Source organism: Rhinatrema bivittatum, chromosome 7, assembly GCF_901001135.1.
Source record: "Rhinatrema bivittatum chromosome 7, aRhiBiv1.1, whole genome shotgun sequence".
Taxonomy (NCBI): domain Eukaryota; kingdom Metazoa; phylum Chordata; class Amphibia; order Gymnophiona; family Rhinatrematidae; genus Rhinatrema; species Rhinatrema bivittatum.
The window spans coordinates 234,445,883-234,466,048 of NC_042621.1; the positions used below are offsets into that span (position 1 = coordinate 234,445,883).

A 20,166-nucleotide genomic window follows, 5' to 3' on the forward strand; every position below is an offset into this window, starting at 1 on the left:
ATAAGAACCTGGCAAGTACCCAAAAACTAAGTCTATTCCATGTAACCATTGCTAATGGCAGTGGCTATTCTCTAAGTGAACTTAATAGCAGATAATTGACTTCTCCTCCAAGAACTTATCCAATCCTTTTTTAAACACAGCTATACTAACTGCACTAACCACATTCGCTGGCAACAAATTCCAGAGTTTAATTGTGCGTTGAGTAAAAAAGAACTTTCTCCGATTAGTTTTAAATGTGCCCCATGCTAACTTCATGGAGTGCCCCCTAGTCTTTCTACTATCCGAAAGAGTAAATAACCGATTCACATCTACCCGTTCTAGACCTCTCATGATTTTAAACACCTCTATCATATCCCCCCTCAGTCGTCTCTTCTCCAAGCTGAAAAGTCCTAACCTCTTTAGTCTTTCCTCATAGGGGAGTTGTTCCATTCCCCTTATCATTTTGGTAGCCCTTCTCTGTACCTTCTCCATCGCAATTATATCTTTTTTGAGATGCGGCGACCAGAATTGTACACAGTATTCAAGGTGCGGTCTCACCATGGAGCAATACAGAGGCATTATGACATTTTCTGTTTTATTCACCATTCCTTTTCTAATAATTCCCAACATTCTGTTTGCTTTTTTGACTGCCGCAGCACACTGCACCGACGATTTCAGTGTGTTATCCACTATGACACCTAGATCTCTTTCTTGGGTTGTAGCACCTAATATGGAACCCAACATTGTGTAATTATAGCACGGGTTATTTTTCCCTATATGCATCACCTTGCACTTATCCACATTAAATTTCATCTGCCATTTGGATGCCCAATTTTCCAGTCTCACAAGGTCTTCCTGCAATTTATCACAATCTGCTTGTGATTTAACTACTTTGAACAATTTTGTGTCATCTGCAAATTTGATTATCTCACTCGTCGTATTTCTTTCCAAATCATTTATAAATATATTGAACAGTAAGGGTCCCAATACAGATCCCTGAGGCACTCCACTGTCCACTCCCTTCCACTGAGAAAATTGCCCATTTAATCCTACTCTCTGTTTCCTGTCTTTTAGCCAGTTTGCAATCCACGAAAGGACATCACCACCTATCCCATGACTTTTTACTTTTCCTAGAAGCCTCTCATGAGGAACTTTGTCAAACGCCTTCTGAAAATCCAAGTATACTATGTCTACCGGTTCACCCTTATCCACCTGTTTATTAACTCCTTCAAAAAAGTGAAGCAGATTTGTAAGGCAAGACTTGCCCTGGGTAAAGCCATGCTGACTTTGTTCCATTAAACCATGTCTTTCTATATGTTCTGTGATTCTGATGTTTAGAACACTTTCCACTATTTTTCCTGGCACTGAAGTCAGGCTAACCGGTCTGTAGTTTCCCGGATCACCCCTTGAGCCCTTTTTAAATATTGGGGTTACATTTGCTATCCTCCAGTCTTCAGGCACAATGGATGATTTTAATGATAAGTTGCAAATTTTTACTAATAGGTCTGAAATTTCATTTTTTAGTTCCTTCAGAACTCTGGGGTGTATACCATCCTGTCCAGGTGATTTACTACTCTTCAGTTTGTCAATCAGGCCTACCACATCTTCTAGGTTCACCGTGATTTGATTCAGTCCATCTGAATCATTACCCATGAAAACCTTCTCCATTACGGGTACCTCCCCAACATCCTCTTCAGTAAACACCGAAGCAAAGAAATCATTTAATCTTTCCGCGATGGCCTTATCTTCTCTAAGTGCCCCTTTAACCCCTCGATCATCTAACGGTCCAACTGACTCCCTCACAGGCTTTCTGCTTCGGATATATTTAAAAAAGTTTTTACTGTGAGTTTTTGCCTCTACAGCCAACTTCTTTTCAAATTCTCTCTTAGCCTGTCTTATTAATGTCTTACATTTAACTTGCCAATGTTTATGCTTTATCCTATTTTCTTCTGTTGGATCCTTCTTCCAATTTTTGAATGAAGATCTTTTGGCTAAAATAGCTTCTTTCACCTCCCCTTTTAACCATGCCGGTAATCGTTTTGCCTTCTTTCCACCTTTCTTAATGTGTGGAACACATCTGGACTGTTCTTCTAGAATGGTATTTTTTAACAATGACCATGCCTCTTGGACATTTTTTACTTTTGTAGCTGCTCCTTTCAGTTTTTTTCTAACAATTTTTCTCATTTTATCAAAGTTTCCCTTTTGAAAGTTTAGCACGAGAGCCTTGGATTTGCACACTGTTCCTTTTCCAGTCATTAAATCAAATTTGATCATATTATGATCACTATTGCCAAGCGGCCCCACCACTGTTACCTCTCTTACCAACTCCTGTGCTCCACTGAGAATTAGATCTAAAATTGCTCCCTCTCTCGTCGGTTCCTTAACCAATTGCTCCATAAAGCTATCATTTATTAGAGATGTGAATCGTGTCCTCGATCGTCTTAACGATCGATTTCGGCTGGGAGGGGGAGGGAATTGTATTGTTGCCGTTTGGGTGTGTAAACTATCGTGAAAAATCATTAAAATCGTGAGCCGGCACACTAAACCCCCCTAAAACCCACCCCGACCCTTTAAATTAAATCCCCCACCCTCCCGAACCCCCCCCCCAAATGCTTTAAATTACCTGGGGATCCAGCGGTGGTCCAGAACGGCGGCGGTCCGGAACGGTCCCCTCAATAGAATCGTGTTGTCTTCAGCCGGCGCCATTTTTCAAAATGGCCGCCGCAAAATGGCGGCGGCCATAGACAAAAATGATTCGATGGAGGAGGTCGTTCCGGACCCCCACTGGACTTTTGGCAAGTCTTGTGGGGGTCAGGAGGCCCCTCCAAGCTGGCCAAAAGTTTCCTGGGAGTCCAGCGGGGTTCTGGGAGCGATTTCTTGCCGCAAATCGTTTTCGTACGGAAAATGGCGCCGGCAGGAGATCGAGTGCAGGAGGTCGTTCAGCGGCGGTCCGGAACCCCCGCTGAACGACCTCCTGCAGTCGATCTCCTGCCGGCGCCATTTTCCGTACGAAAACGATTCGTGGCAAGAAATCGCTCCCGGAACCCCGCTGGACTCCCAGGAAACTTTTGGCCAGCTTGGGGGGGCCTCCTGACCCCCACAAGACTTGCCAAAAGTCCAGCGGGGGCCCGGAACGACCTCCTCCGTCGAATCGTTTTTGTCTATGGCCGCCGCCATTTTGCGGCGGCCATTTTGAAAAATGGCGCCGGCTGAAGACAACACGATTCTATTGAGGGGGCCGTTCCGGACCGCCGCCGTTCTGGACTACCGCCGGATCCCCAGGTAATTTAAAGCATTGGGGGGGGTTCGGGAGGGTGGGGGATTTAATTTAAAGGGTCGGGGGTGGGTTTTAGGGGGTTTTAGTGTGCCGGTTTTCCTGCCCTCCCCCTTCCCCCGATTTACGATTTTTTAACGATAAATCGGGGGAATTGGTATTGTATCGTGGCCCTAACGATTTTTTGACGATTTAAAATATATCGGACGATATTTTAAATCGTCAAAAAACGATTCACATCCCTATCATTTATTCCATCCAGGAACGTTATCTCTCTAGCGTGACCCGATGATACATTTACCCAGTCTATATTGGGATAATTGAAGTCTCCCATTATTACTGCACCACCAATTTGGTTAGCTTCCCTAATTTATCTTAGCATTTCACTGTCCGTCTCACCATCTTGACCAGGTGGACGGTAGTATACCCCTATCACTGTAGTCTTCCCTGACACACAAGGGATTTCAACCCATAAAGATTCAATTTTGTATTTAGTCTCATGCAGGATGTTTATCCTGTTGGACTCTATGCCATCCCGGACATAAAGCGCCACACCTCCTCCCGAGTGCTCCTCTCTGTCATTGCGATATAATCTGTACCCCAGTATAGCACTGTCCCATTGGTCATTCTCTTTCCACCATGTCTCTGAGATGCCAACTAAGTCTATGTCATCATTTACTGCTATACATTCTAATTCTCCCATCTTACTTCTTAGACTTCTAGCATTAGCATACAAACATTTCAAAGTTTGTTTTTTGTTTGTATTTTTATTCTGCTTTTTAATTGATAGGGATAAGTTAGAATTTTTTAGCTCAGGTGAGGTTTTAGTTACAGGCACTTGGACTACTTTTCTAATTATTGGAACCTCACTGTCGGGATGCCCCAATTCCAATGCATCATCAGTATCCCTTAAAGACACCTCTCTCCGAACCACGCACCGCTGAGCGACTGTCGGCTCTCCCCTTTGTTCTAGTTTAAAAGCTGCTCTATCTCCTTTTTAAAGGCCAGCGCCAGCAGTCTGGTTCCACCCTGGTTAAGGTGGAACCCATCCCTTCGGAAGAGACTCCCCCTTCCCCAAAAGGTTCCCCAGTTCCTAACAAAACTGAATCCCTCTTCCTTGCACCATCGTCTCATCCACGCATTGAGACTCCGGAGCTCTTCCTGCCTCTGGTGACCTGCGCGTGGCACAGGGAGCATTTCAGAGAATGCTACCCTGGAGGTTCTGAATCTAATCTTTCTACCTAAGAGCCTACCTTTTGGACTTAGAAAAGTGATAGGAGTCCCAGTACCAAGTAATGAAACCCACAGCTCCAGGCTAATCTCCTCCAGATAAAGTTTGAGCATTTATCCAGTTAACAAAAGGTTCCCATGTACGTTGAAAAGAGAACAGTTTATCTTGTTTTATGGCAGTCAAGTGCTCCATCCGATAGCATGAGTGAAGCCTGTGGGATCACTGCAGAAAGCATTGGTGGGTTAGGCAATTTCCATGCCCTGGCAAGTTCACAACGAGCTGCTATAAATACTTGGGAGACGAAATATTGCGTTGGTTTATCCAAATCCTCGCTGGGGAAATTCAGCAAGACCTGAACAGGCTGCATCGATATATCCAAATCAAGTTGTTCCCGCAGCCATCCACGTACTTTGTCCCAGTAAGGAACCACTATAGGACATTCCCACCATACATGTAGATATGATCCCACCTGGCCACATTTCCTCCAACACTTATCAGAAACCTTGAGGGTACTTAGTATGCAATCTGGCCGGAGGCAGATGCCACCTATACAGTAGCTTATAGCAATGTTCTTGCATTGCTGCAGAGATAGAGCTTGTGGCAGTCCTAAGGAACACAATATCCCAATCTTCCTCAGTTAAAACAACAGACAAGTCAGACTCCCAAGCCCGAATATGGGTGAATGCATACGGTGGATGTGTATTGAGAAGGGCATACAATTTAGAAATAACTCCCCTGATCTTGTCAGCATGGTCACAGTACATCTCGAACAAAGATTTGGTAGGGCGCACTGCTTGTTTGTCCCTGAGCCCACTCAGGAAATGCCGGACCTGGGCAATCCCCAAGAAGTCCTGCATGCCCTCCCTAAATCTATCCTGAAGATCATGGGATGACATCAAATCATCCTCCTTCCAAAAGTGACTGATAGTTACTACACCCCAGCCCACTGTGAATCATGTGTTATGGAATAGGTGCGATAACTGAAGTATGAGAAAGAGCCCACTAGTTGACCCCTCCATTGAGACCATAAAGTTAGTGTGGTCTGCAATACTACCGGTAGAAAAACCAGCGGTCTCCAGGTATTTTTAGGCTGCCAAAACAACGCTTGCAGCGGCATATTCCCTATCATTACTTACTCTAATCGGACCCACTGTTTAATGTCAGTTTTGTAGTATGCTTCAATAATTGCCCGCATATGTGCCGTTCCATGGTACCAGACTAAATTTGGAACCCCTCTGCCCTCACGCTTCCTAGAAAGACAAAGCACAGTTCTTGTCACCCTAGGTTTTCTTCTTTTCCAAATATAGTTGAAATGTTTCTTTTGCCACACTTTAAGAATCGCTCTTGGCACAGGTATGGGCAGTGTGGAGAACAGATACAATAAGGGGTGGATTTTAAGAGCCCTGCTCGCGTAAATCCGCCCGGATTTACGCGAGCAGGGCCCTGTGCGCCGGTGCGCCTATGTTCAATAGGCCTACCGGCGCGCGCAGAGCCCCAGGACTCGTGTAAGTCCCGGGGTTTTCCGAGGGGGGCGTGTCGGGGGCGGGGCCGAGCGGCGCGCCGTTTTCGGGGCGGGATGCAGCGTTTCGGGGGCGGGCCCGGGGGCGTGGTTTCGGCCCGGGGCGGTCCTTGGGCGTGGCCTCGCCCTCCAGAACCGCCCCCGGGTCGCGTCTAGGCGTGCCAGCGGCCCGCTGGCGCGCAGGGATTTACTTCTCCCTCTGGGAGGCGTAAATCCCCCAACAAAGGTAGGGGGGGGGTTTAGACAGGGCCGGGGGGGTGGGTTAGGTAGAGGAAGGGAGGGGAAGGTGAGGGGAGGGCGTTAGCGAATTCCCTCCGAGGCCGCTCCGATTTCAGAGCGGCCTTGGAGGGAACGGAGGTAGGCGGCGCGGCTTGGCGCGCGCCAGCTACATGAAATCGGTAGCCTTGCGTGCGCCGATCCAGGATTTTAGCGGATACGCGCGGCTACGCGCGTATCTACTAAAATCCCGCGTACTTTTGTTTGCTCCTGATGCGCCTACAAAAGTACGCGAGGGCGCCCTTTTTGTAAATCTACCCCTAAGTGCGGTAAGACATTCATTTTTAAAATCGCAATGTGCCCCATCCACAAGAAATTTTCCCTACTCCAATTATGAAGGTTCCACTCTATTTTTTTCCAGATTGGTGTATAATTATAATTAAACAACTCAGTCAATCTGGCTCCGATTTGAACCCCTAGATACTTAATAGACTGTTTTGCCCATTTAAAGGGGAATGCTGCTGCTATACGTGCCTCTTCCGGTTGGGGTAGATTAAGGTTTAGCAGCTCCGATTTATCATGGTTAACTCGAAATCCAGGCACTTTGTGAAAATCCCCCAACTCCCCGACCACAGCTGTTAAAGAATCAAATGGATGAGTCAAAATAAAGAGGACGTCATCAGCAAAAAGTGACATTTTACAATGTATGACCTGAAGTTCAACTCCTGTCACCCTAGTCGACGAGCGTACCCTCGTGGCCAAGGGTTCTAGGAAGAGGGCAAATAACATAGGGGATAGCGGACAGCCCTGTCGGGTACCCCTCTGTATATCAAAGCAAGATCCATAACCCCCATTTACCTTGACCCTCGCTTTTGGGGAATCATATAGTGCCTTTACCCAATGTTGGAAGTAATGGCCAAAGCCCATCTTTTGCAACACTTTGAATAGAAAGGGCCAATGAACAAGGTCAAAAGCCTTTTCTGCATCGATAGCCATCAACACTGCGGGAATCTGGTTGACCTGAACCCAATCAATAATATCTATGATCTTATGGACATTATCGCTAGCCATCCTAGAGGGGATAAAACCAACCTGGTCATTATGGATCAAGATTGGTAGGATGGATTTTAGACGCTCCACTAGGATACGTGCCAGTAGCTTGAGATCAAGATTTATCATGGAAATCGGCCTGTAAGAGCCACAAAGCTCTGGGTCTCTCCCAGGTTTCACCAAGACCGTGATGCCCGCCACGTTGGCATGTGTGGCTAAAGCTGCCTGGCCCCTTAAGGCATTAAACATTTCTGCACCTGGTTCTTCTGTGGATATTTTTTCTGATCAAAAGGAAACATAGTTTTGAAAATATAAAATTATGCATGTCGTTGCCTCCTCTGTCCTAAATCCACTCGAGGAACTCTTGCAAGGTAATATGTGAAAGAGCTGTGCAACACCACCTGCAGCTGATGCCCTGATACACAATTTTGTTGGTAAGGACAGGGTCCCTGCCCCATCTGGGGTAATAGGGACCTCCTTGCCCCTCAAAAAAAGGTGCTCTGAGTGGCTATTGTCCTTGCATTTTGAATCACTTGGCTTGGATATCCCTGCAATTGATCTGGGGTAGTCTAAAACCTTACTCCACTGTCTCTCGTCATTCTGTAGCTTGGCTAGCAAAATACTGTTTCAGAACTCCTTGTATTGAGTCATTTAAAAAGTCCTATGTCATATTAGATAAGTGTACTTGGTCATCCTTGTAAAAGCCAGTACACTGTTGATATCCAGTCATGACAAATTTGATGGCCACCCCACCTCAACCATAGGCTAATTTGACAAGTCACCATACTTAGACCATAGTTTCAAAGAGTGGTCTAAGCCCAGTGCTGCCTAAGTATTTGGTCTGACCAGATAAAGTAGTTTCTGGGAGAATGACTTGCAAGTTTACCAAGCCCCATCATTGTGGCAATCAGCTGCCTACATGTAATGGAGCCAAGGTCTTTGCCCCTGAGATGAATCACTAGCATGTTGGGTCAGTACAAGCTGAAATGCTGCCGCTAGATGAACTGTTCAACTGTCCCCATCACATGTTGTTCTTCATCCACAGTACATACATCCCACTCACTATAAGTTCAAGATTATTCCCCTAGAGCCAAATTTTTACTCTGTTGGCTACTCAGAAGACAAAGTCAGTTTTTTGCTTTTTTGTTTGGGGGGTTTATTTCTTGTTTAATGGTTATTTTTTTTCAATTTGACAAAAAAAATCAAACTAAAAGAAAAATTAAACAAATTGAATAAAAAAAAATGAAAGAGAAAACTTAACTGAACAGTTTGACGTTGCACTTTCCAGTCAGCTTATTTTTTATCACATAGGTAATTTTTTACCTGTTGGATATGTTTTACTACTGGTTTGCTTTGGTTTATGGACTAAATACATTATCTTCCCCCAATGTAGGAAATTATGCCAAATCATGGCTTTATCAGATTTTATTAGTTTTTGCTTATGCTTAATTTTAATTTCTTCTTTATAATTTCCATGCATCTTTATATTTATAATTGTGTGATTTGTATATTTTATCTTCCTAATAAATATTTGATTTATGCATAGCTTTGTATATTTATATTGTATATATAGAATGTATTAATTATTTGGTTTTTATGTATTTAGTTATTTTTCAGCATTATTTTAGTTATTAGTTATTCATTGCCTCTCACCCCGCTCCTCTGTGATGTTTCATATGTTAGCTGACACGGTAACACTGAAGCTATTAACATGAGCTATCAGAGATTTCTGCAGTTACAGGGCCTGAATCCTGATACTATATTATTCTTAACAAAGTAATCATTAGTAATTAATCCTATTTTGAAGAAGCCAAACTTGGATGTAGTAGAATGTAAGAATTACTTCCCAATAGCAAACATCCCTTTTGTGATGAGGATAATTGAAAAAATTATAACTAACCAGCTGACCTTTTTTTTAGAAGAATCTAATGACTTGTCAGACTTCTAGCAGGCTTTCATAAGACATACAGCACAGATACCATTCTAGTCTCTGAACAAGATGATGTCCTGTAATGGGTAGATCAAAGTCAACGAATATCATCAGTCTTTGATCTGTTGAACCATGGGATATTACTGGAGAGGTGTAGGCTTGAGTGGTAGAACTTTACAATGGATGACTTCATTTTTAAATGGGAAAACAATGTGTATAAGTGCTAAAGATAAGGTTTTGCTCCCTATAAAATTGGTTTATGGGGTACCTAGGATTCTTTGCAGCTTCACTGTTAGTTAATATCTTCCTGAAGCTTTAGGATCCTGGAAAAAGAATTTGGACCTGAACGGGTATATCTGTGCAGTCAATGTTCATTTAGTGGTTCCGTGGGGTCCAAAGCAGGATGAGTTACTTATCTTAACCAGAAATTATAATTTATCTGACTGATTTAACAGAATAAATTAGTGCTGAATACCAAGAAGACACAGATTCTGAGGGTTGAGGTAGTAGCCCAGTATATGTGCTGCTATTAGAGAATTGAAGCATTGCTAGACTAAGAATGTTCCTTAGAAAAGCTTATCTCATGAGTAATATGAGCCTTGTTTGCTAAATTAAAAGTTGTTTGAAAACTCAGTCCTATTTTGGAACATCAACATTTTAGAACTGTGGTACAATTACTAGTGATCTCTCAGGTGGACTGCCGTAATGGCCTACATATGGACCTTCCCCAATGGCTCACATGCAGGCTACAGGTAATCCGGAACATGGCAGTAGGGTTGCCAACTGGCATCAGATTTTCAGGACAGGTTGATCCAGTCCTGGTTTACACTCCTGCACACAGGTACTTGTAGTCTTCTATTTCATAGACAATGCAGTAGGGAAATCAGAATAAGTCCCTGCATGCAGAGCAAGTTGGCAACCCTACATGGCAGCAAGAAAAATGTATGTCTACTCACAATGCATAGCAGCATCTTCCCTCTTATACTGTCTCCATTGGCTGCCCATTAATTTGTGGACACATTTTAAGATTGTGTTTAATTTCTGGATCATTGAAAGGTTTGGGTCCAAGTAATCTGCATGATAAATTGGTATGGTACGCTCCTTTGTGACAATTATGTTCTGATTAAAGCAGGTTGCTTTATGCTCCTACTTTTAAGAAGATGAATAAAATCCAGATTAAGCCCTCTTATTTTCAGTGATTGGCCTGTCTCTGCGGAGTAAGCTCCCAGTAACTATTAGACAAGAGCCAATTTTGTTATCTTTAGAAAACAACTTAAGATGTACCTCTTTCCAGAACAATGAGATGGGCAGGCAGATTGGAGATATTAAGTTGTAGAGATGAACAGATTTTGTTTAATTCTAGTTTTAATTATTTTAATATTTTGTGTCCTTGTTTCACTGGTCTGTTCATTTTTTGTGTTGTACACCATATTGGGAAATCTTATAAAGACTAGAGAGATGGTATATAAATATATTTAATAATTATATAATCATAATATAGAGAGGAGGAGTAGCCTAGTGGTTAGCACAGTGGGCTACGACCCAGGAGACCAGCGTCACTTGTTGCGATCTTGGGCAAGTCACTTTACTCTCCATTGCCTCAGGTACAAACTTAGGCCTGGATTTATCAAAATGCACTAAATATTGCCTGTGATAGGAAAAGGGGTGTGTTTCATGGTAATAGCAGTTTATCGCAAAGTGCAGTATCTTAGCGCTTTGCATAGGTATTACTGCGATAACTTTTTTCGCATTTTGCAATAAGTGCCAAAATTCTTGTATTTCCTACATACAACTACTAGGAGGGGGGGGGGGGCTCATCCTAGGTAGGTATTTATACCTCTATATGAGGCCTATCTAGTCACTCGAGGTGAGGTTTAGGTATTAGTGTAGGGGTTAGGGGCCACTTTGACATTCAAAGTGAGACGTATGAACAGAACAGTGCTCTCTTGTGAAGATTTGATGACCTACGGATAAAGGAAACTCACCCAAAGATGAGATTTGGGCAATGTTCTCTCCACCTAGCTTGATATTACCCAGGTAGAGAGTCCATCAAGCTAGGTTGAGAGAACACTGCCCAAATCTCATCTTTGGGTGAGTTTCCTCACTCCAAAGGTAATCAAATCTTCACAAGAGAGCATTGTTCTGTTCGTACGTCTCACTTTGAATATCAAAGTGGCCCCTAACCCCTACACTAATACCTAAACCTCACCTCGAGTGACTAGGTAAGCCTCATATAGAGGTATAAATACCTACCTAGTATGCAAGCATTATACCTAATCAATCTTGCTCTCTCTCTCTCTCTCCCCCCTGTGGTTGTAGAAGGCTCCTGATAGCTAGGCTGGCTCTGCAGGAGCTTAAAACTAGAGATGTGAATCGGAACTAAAATCCAAACCGATTCTGGTTCCGATTCACATCTATAGAGATGTGAATCGGAACTGAAATCTGAACCGATTCACATCTCTACTTAAAACTATTAAAAAAGGCATTTGCAAACACATTGCAAAGCCCGATAAAGCCTTATTACATGGCTTTATGCAAATGAAAAAGATATAGTTAAAGCTGTGCAATATGGCTTCGCAAATCATGAAGCCAGCCCACTTGGCCCCAAACTCCTCCCCTTTTTAAATTTGCAATACACTATGTTTTGGCGTTTTCGTATGCATCAAAGGTGTTTTTTGCATGTGAAAACGCCATATAGCAGTTTGATAAATGACTCCCTTTGGGGGTTATTTTCTAAAGCTTTATCAGGTGCGTTAGAGCCTTTTCACATGCAATATAATGCAAATTAGGGGGAGGGAAAGAGTCAGGGAGGGGAGGAGTCGGCGGTGGCTTCGCTGCCGGCAATAATGTTACTAACATTATCGTTGGCAGTAGCGCACTAAATAGCACCACCTTTCACGGTGGCTCTATTCTGTGCAAAAGCAGGCAACTGGCACACTGCTGTGGTGCGAAGGCTGCGGGCTTTCGCAGGCCCGCCCCCCCCCCCCCCCCCCGTTCGCCCCACCCCCTGTTTTTGCAGGATTCATCATTCTGCGATGATTGATGAATCCAGGCCTTAGATTGTAAGCCCTCTGGGGATAGGGAAATACCTACAGTACCTGAATGTAATCTACTTTGAAGCACTGCAAAAAGTGGAATATAAATCCAAATAAATAAATACATAAATAAATAATAAAAATGATTTGCCATGTACATTAAGTTTGAAATACACTTTAATGAATTGGCCTCTTAGAGTATACAATGGGGCCAATGCAATAAATGAGTGCAGAGAATGGGTGCTTGGTGTTGAACGTTCGCTTTCCTAACGTGCACCCAGCCATCTCTCCTGTGTGCGCAGTTCACTGTTTAAATGAGGAGTTGTGCTGCCAAGGAGGTGCTAGGGATAAATGTGCGCATCTAGCGCCTCCTTGTCAGTGGGCGCCCAGGAAAGGTGCTGTCAGCAAGTTGAGCAGATGCTCAATTTTACAAGTGTCCAATCTTCCTATCCTGTGCACAGCCACAGGTTAGGAAAATGGACGCTCGTTAATTGAGTGTCCGTTTCCCTAACCTGACTGCCGGCACTATAAAAAACATTTTTTTTCAACCTTTTGGTTCCTCTGACTTAATATTGCCATGATATTAAGTCTGAGGATGTACAGAAAAGCATTTATTTCTGAGCGTAAAAATGTACGGGTCAGGCGCACATTTTTCTTTTAGATCTGGGTAGAATGATTACTAGCCTCATCAACATGCATTTGCATGTGATGAGCGCTATTAGTTTCACGGGTTGTTGGTTGTGTGGTTTGGACATGCTAATCCCCTTATAACATAAGGGGCTGTGGATGCGCGCCCAAATTGTGCATCCAACCACAGGTTAAACAGTGCACTCGGCTGAGCGCACTGTTTTGCATCGGCCCCAATGTGTGTTACTGTTTACTCATTACTGAAAACATTAGCTAAATTTCCTTCTGATCAATGTCTGTATGAAGTACTGTATATGATTGTTTATTGAACTAAAATATTTGTATTTTAGATTTTTAAATGTTTTAAAATATTTCTTTTATCACAGGAGTGGATTACCACTGGACAGACCCTGGGACATACAGTTCTAGCCCACTTAGATAGTCTACCTGTCCTAAGTATTGGCTGTATTGACTTAAAAGCAAAATCCTTGTATCTTCTTGGAAAATGTCTTCGTTTAGTTGCTGTTAAGGAGGATCCACTAAATCAGGACATATGGTGGAATGATGACATCCTGGTATGATATTTGCATTCTGAATTATAATAGCATAATAGGAAAAGTATGTTAGACTAAATATCCTTTTCAGTCCCAGTACTTCCTTATAGTCTCATAAAATACATGGGAAAGACAATTTTCAAAGTATTTAGCCAGGTAATGAAGGAGTCTACCTCAGAACATCTAAAATTATGTGTCGGCTTTCACAAAATTCATACTTCTATCCCTCCTAAAAAGAAGCATTCCTAGGGATATGTTTAGATCAGGGAAGTAAACAATGCATATACATTTACATTTTCAAATGCACACCTGGGGTTGTGTCTCAGTTCTGCTGCCTACAGAAATAGAAGGTCGTTTTCAAAGGGATACAACCCACATTGTTTCCCTTTGAAGTACTCAGGTACTTTGTAACAATGTAAGCTATTGAAAATTGCCCCTTAAATGTTCAATACATGTTGTAGGAATTAAGGGGTTAATATTCAAAAAGGTTTATCCAACTAATAGGGAGATTTACTAAGCTGCAATATATTGTGCGGTAAATGGCATTTAACATGTATTAAATGCTGTTTATCATACGATATCACCATATTGCGGCACTATTATGCAATATAAACAAAGATATCCTCCCCTTATGGATATAAGCTGCATGCAGAGCAGCTTATTTATAGGCAGTCCAGTGCAAATAAAATAACATGACTGACTTAGACAAAAAGCCCCATTATTCTATCGCAGGTCCCGAGGTTCCTTTGGAAAATTTTAAAGGGCCAAGGTGCCCAATAAACCCCCCCCCCCCCCCCCAAAGACATTGGGCCTGATTTACTATGGTTTTTCTCTCATTCTTTGACTATGGGAAAAATGCTTAGTAAATGAGGCCCATAAAGTATGACCCCTGCTGGCACCCCCACTCCCACTACCGCTTAATGAGGTTGCAGTGGACCCCAGGGAAACAAAGCATCTCTAGGAATATGCATACTTATGGCCCTTACCCTCTACTTCCTCCCCTTCAAATCCCAAAGTGACACAATAGAATCGATAGCCCCCCACCTACTCCTGCAATATTTGACCTCCTTCCATAATAAAATATCACAGCATAATAAATCTTGTAAGCTTGGGACTTAGCCAGATAAACTCAAGGTTATGAATTTCCTGCTTCACTGAATGGCTAAGTTTTAACAGGGTAAGACATTGTCTGGCTAAAACTTAGCCAGATAAAAAGGGGCAGGAAGGAGCCTCTCTAAGGGTGTAGCTTAATTCTACAAGCACTGATATGGAGCAGTAGCCAGGAAATGATATTCAGTTAACTCTCATCAGAAAAATTGCAGTCGTTAATTTATCCAGATAAGGTTAAAAAAAAGCAACTGAGCAGCGGTCAATTTGCCCAACCCCTCCCCCCCCCCAAAAAAAATCTCTATTTAAAACTAGCAAGTTAATTGTAGTCTCCTTCCAACCCCCAAATCCCTTTCTAAAATTAATGGGTCAAGAGGGATTGATTGCACATCTCCATCCCTTCCTTTGAAATGATATTACCTGATATTTCCACTCCCATACACTTCATCCCTAAAAGGCTTGCCAGTGCTGAACAAGAGGAGTACAGTCTCTTACCTCTTCTATTTTTATTTATTTATTTTTGAGTTTTCTATACCTCCAATCAAAATGTCTAAGTGGTTTACAAATATAAACATCCATAAAAATAAATAAATTGTCATAAAAAGTAAAACAAAATAATTATGGCAGTAAAAACACATGGACCAACAGGATGTGACAAACAGCTAAAAAATAAAAGACTAGGATAATAAAAGTATTAATAGTACTTTTCCTGGCGTGTAGCAGATGGACTCAGGACCAATGGGTACAGTGTGCTCCTGATAGCAGTTGGAGACGGATCAGATTTCAATCTGACGTCAGCTCTAGTATTTTCCGTCTCCATAGCAGTTCAGGACTCTATACATGCTTGCACAGCGTTAGAGTATTCTAACCAAAGAAATCCAAAACAAAGAAGAAAACTTACCTCTACAGGCGAGCCCCTCTCTCCTGCGGTGAAACCTACGGGTCCCTCCCCCAGTCAAGATTCCTGAGGTGATTTCCGCGATCCTTCAGAGGTAGGCCTCGGACTGGCAGCCGGCTCCCGGTGTGGACTTAGCCCCTGGCAACGGGCGCAGCTGAGAGGCAGCAGGTGCAACTTCGAGCGCGGCGGTAAAGGTACTTTTCCATCTCCCCCTGCAGCCGGAGACCGCCCGGGATGAGACTGGGAAATGCTGAGACAAGGTAAGGTAGAAAACTTCTTAAAAGTCTCCGGTCTCCGAAGCTCGAATAGCCACACAGATCGCCAGCCAGCGTCAGTGCTACCGGGTTGATCAGCCCTATCCGGGCTAGACCCCGGTCCGACACGAGGGTCCTCCCACGTGGAGACCCTCCAAGGTGGTAGTCATATTGCTCACGTGGTCGCTGTCGCCATTTTCACTTGATCGCCACCCTGTTCCGCCGATTCGATCCGTGCGCACAGAGGTGAGCCATGCGCACAAAATCTACCAGACCTACCAGATCTGCATACAGAGACTCCCTCCAGGTTCCTCCGAACAAATCCGCTATACACAACGCCATTGGAAAATGAGCGCTATCAACTGCTGGTCCGCATCACTGGAATTCTCTCCCGCCAGATCTCCACCAGGAACATTGTCATATCACATTCAGAAAAAAATTAAAAACATGGCTGTTCGCCCAAGCATATCCCTGAAGAAGCCGTATGGTTACCCTCACGTTGCGTCCTCTTTCCACCGCACAAAGGAACTGCTTTTCTACTAATTGCGCTTAAATTGTATAATTCTTACCATGTAAGCAATTACTCTCTGCTTACATACACCGCTCTCCAGTTAGAAATTGTTAATCTATCCCTTTTTTTCTAACAGCCTTGTTCCACATTCCCTGTTGTAATGTGACTTTCGCTTTCAGTGTTAAATGGTTTTTCCCCCTAGTTTATTGTAAACCGGTAGATAAGACCTGGTCTTGAGCATCGGTATATTAAAAGAATTTAAATAAATAAATAAATTAAATAAATAAATAAATTACTTGTGCGCACACTGGCGCGTGCATAAGTGCCATGTGCACAGCAACGCGCACAAGGGCGCTGGATGCACAGCCACAAGCTTCACTGTGCCAGGCACATAAGTAAACCCCATGCGCACAGCGGCGCGTGCATGGGGTTGTTGAGCGCACATCCGACATACATGCACAACTTCAGTGCACCTGGTGCGCACAACTAAGCCTCCCGGCGTACACTTGAACGCACAAACCGGAGTTCTCTGCAATCCTACACGCACAAACCATGGCACCACCGGACAAGAAGCTCAAGACTCAGGGCCTTTGCCCAGCATGCCACATCAGAGCTGCGTAGCACGAAGAGGCCACGGCCCTGTGTCTACAGTGCGAGGAGGCTCTGGGTGAACCAGGCCAAGGTCCGCTCTAGCCGGCACTGGGATCCGGATCCACCGACAGTACACCGGATCTGGCTACCCCCGGTGGAAGCCTTCCTGAAACGGGACTCCCCGGGGATGCGGTGCCTCTCAATTTAGACCCAGCATCTTTCTCCTGGGTGGAATTCTTCAAAGGCCTACATACATTTGTCCACATGCAACCGGCGCCCCCGATGGCACAGAATGCCCCAGAGGATCCGAACATCCCGGGACCCTCTAAGCCCAGAGAAGTGCCCCTCCCACCTCAAAGCCCCAACTTTGGGGACACAGACACCTCAGATGAGGATCAAGACTCCCTGGAGGAAGAGGAAATCCCTCCAGGAACGGAACCTTACCGAACCATGAGGTGTTTCTTCGCTAAAGACAAACTGTCAGACCTCGTGGCTCACAGCCTGAAAGAACTCTCTATCCCAGGCACAAGTGCCACAGAGGAACCGAAGACGAACCGTGTCCTCGATGGTCTCCATCAGGCCTCCCGCCATTTCCCTTTGCTGCAGGCTGATCAACAGCTGATGGACCTGGAATGGGAGGCTCCGGAGGCCACGTTCAAGGGGGGCGGTCCCTGTCAACCCTATACCCCCTGGACCCCACTGCCAAACACCTCCTGGCATTCCCTAAAGCGGCACTCAGTGATGCCCAGGACAGACGTCTTGAATCCATCCTTAAACAGTCATTCGACTTTTCAGCTATGTCACTACTGCTGTGCCGTGGTGACACGCGCCTGCTTATCAAAGATCAGGAACGCCACCACACCCGTCGAAGTACTAGAACCAGCAGTATCATTCCTCATGGATGCGACCTCAGACCTGGTGTGCACCGCAGCCAGAGGCGTTTCATCCGTTGTGGCAGCCAGAAGACAACTCTGGCTCAGAAGCTGGTCAGCCGACGCAACATCCAAGACGAGACTCACGAGAATGCCCTTTAAGGGAAACCTCCTGTTCGGAAGCGAACTGGAGCTTTCCAACAAATGGGGAGAATCCCCAGTACCGCGGCTCCAGAGAACAAGAACAAGAGAAACCAGCGCCCCTCCCCCCGAACACCTAAGGGCAGGGGATCACAGCTCTTCAAACCATACAGAGGTACATATCAAGCTTCTCGCCCCGCAGACAGGGGCCAGTCTTTCGGAACAAACACAACAAAAGAGGAGCCGGCATTGGTCCAGGCCCCAGCCGCACCCCGCAATGAAGATCAGCCGACCCATCCACAGGAAGAAGCCATAGGGGACAGGCTCATCCGAAGCAGAAAGCCTGTGAAGGAGTCAGTTGGACCGTTAGATGATCGAGGGGTTAAGGGGGTATTTAGAGAAAATAAAGCCATCGCGGGAAGATTAAATGATTTATTTTCTTCGGTGTTTACTAAAGAGGTTGTTGGGGAGGTACCCGTACTGGAGAAGGTTTTCATGGGTAATGATTCAGATGGACTGAACCAAATCACGGTGAACCTAGAAGATATGGTAGACTTGATTGACAAACTTAAGAGTAGTAAATCACCTGGACTGGATGGTATACACCCCAGAGTACTGAAGAAACTAAAAAATGAAATTTCAAACCTATTAGTAAAAATTTGTAACCTATCATTAAAATCATCCATTGTACCTGAAGACTGGAGGATAGCTAATGTAACCCCCATATTTAAAAAGGGCTCCAGGGGTGATCCGAGAAACTACAGACCGGTTAGCCTGACTTCAGTGCCAGGAAAAATAGTGGAAAGTATTCTAAACATCAAAATCACAAAAACATATAGCATGACATGGTTTAATGGAACAAAGTCAGCATGGCTTTACCTAAGGCAAGTCTTGCCTTACAAATCTGCTTCACTTTTTTGAAGGAGTTAATAAACATGTGGATAAAGGTGAACCGGTAGATGTAGTGTACTTGGATTTTCAGAAGGCGTTTGACAAAGTTCCTCATGAGAGGCTTCTAGGAAAAATAAAAAGTCATGGGATAGGTGGTGATGTCTTTTTGTGGATTAAAAACTGGCTAAAAGACAGGAAACAGAGAGTAGGATTAAATGGACAATTTTCTCAGTGGAAGGGAGTGGGCAGTAGAGTGCCTCAGGGATCTGTATTGGGACCCTTACTTTTCAATATATTCATAAATGATCTGGAAAGAAATACAACAAGTGAGGTAATCAAATTTGCAGATGATACAAAATTGTTCAGAGTAGTTAAATCACAAGCAGATTGTGATAAATTGCAGGAAGACCTTGTGAGGCTGGAAAATGGGCATCAAAATGGCAGATGAAATTTAATGTGGACAAGTGCAAGGTGATGCATATAGGGAAAAATAACCCATGCTATAGTTACACAATGTTAGGTTCCATATTAGGTGCTACTACCCAAGAAAGAGATCTAGGCATCATAGTGGATAACACATTGAAATCGTCGGTTCAGTGTGCTGCGGCAGTCAAAAAAGCAAACAGAATGTTGGGAATTATTAGAAAGGGAATGGTGAATAAAACGGAAAATGTCATAATGCCTCTGTATCGCTCCATGGTGAGACCGCACCTTGAATACTGTGTACAATTCTGGTCACCGCATCTCAAAAAAGATATAATTACGATGGAGAAGGTACAGAGAAGGGCTACCAAAATAAGGGGAATGGAACAGCTCCCCTTATGAGGAAAGACTAAAGAGGTTAGGACTTTTCAGCTTGGAGAAGAGATGGCCGAGGGGGGATATGATAGAGGTGTTTAAAATCATGAGAGGTCTAGAACGGGTAGATGTGAATCAGTTTTTTACTCTTTCGGATAATAGAAAGACTAGGGGGCACTCGGCCACAGGTTTAGGACGGTTACCTCCCGGGATGTGCTTCCAGGGACTCTTAGCCTCTTGAGTTCGGTCTCGAATACGGCGGTCAGTTCTTCTGGCCAGTTCCATGAGAGACTCAAGGGTATCAGGCAGATCGTGAGCCACCAGTTCATCCTTTAAATGAGAGTTGAGGCCCTCCATAAAGATAGCACACAAACATCCAAGTGTAGTTTGGATGCTAAAGTCTTGAATTCAATTTCATAGTATGTTAGCGGCTTATTACCTTGCTGGAGATGAAGCAGAGTAGATCCAGCGATGGTTTGGCGAGCCAGGTCGTCGAAGACAGACTTGAAAAGCTTCAGAAATTCTGATAAGTCATTCAGAATAGGATTTCCACATTCCCATAACGGTGAAGCCGAAGCCAAGGCTCTCCCATCAAGTAGAGATAGGATATAGGTGGTCTTGGATGCTTCGGTGGGAAAGAGGGTAGGCTGTAATGAAAAATGCATACTGCATTGGTTGATAAATCCTC

The 20,166-nt window shown here is 44.1% G+C and overlaps 1 protein-coding gene across 2 annotated transcripts in view; it reads left to right on the forward strand.

The window, feature by feature from the left end:
* The window catches only part of CFAP46 (cilia and flagella associated protein 46), an 831,934-nt gene that overhangs the window by 574,870 nt on the left and 236,898 nt on the right, over positions 1-20,166 (forward strand). For both annotated transcript variants that reach the window (XM_029609979.1, XM_029609980.1), the window contains exon 42: positions 13,248-13,436. In XM_029609979.1, coding sequence (XP_029465839.1) covers positions 13,248-13,436 — 189 coding nt within the window. The remainder of the gene's footprint in view (positions 1-13,247; positions 13,437-20,166) is intronic.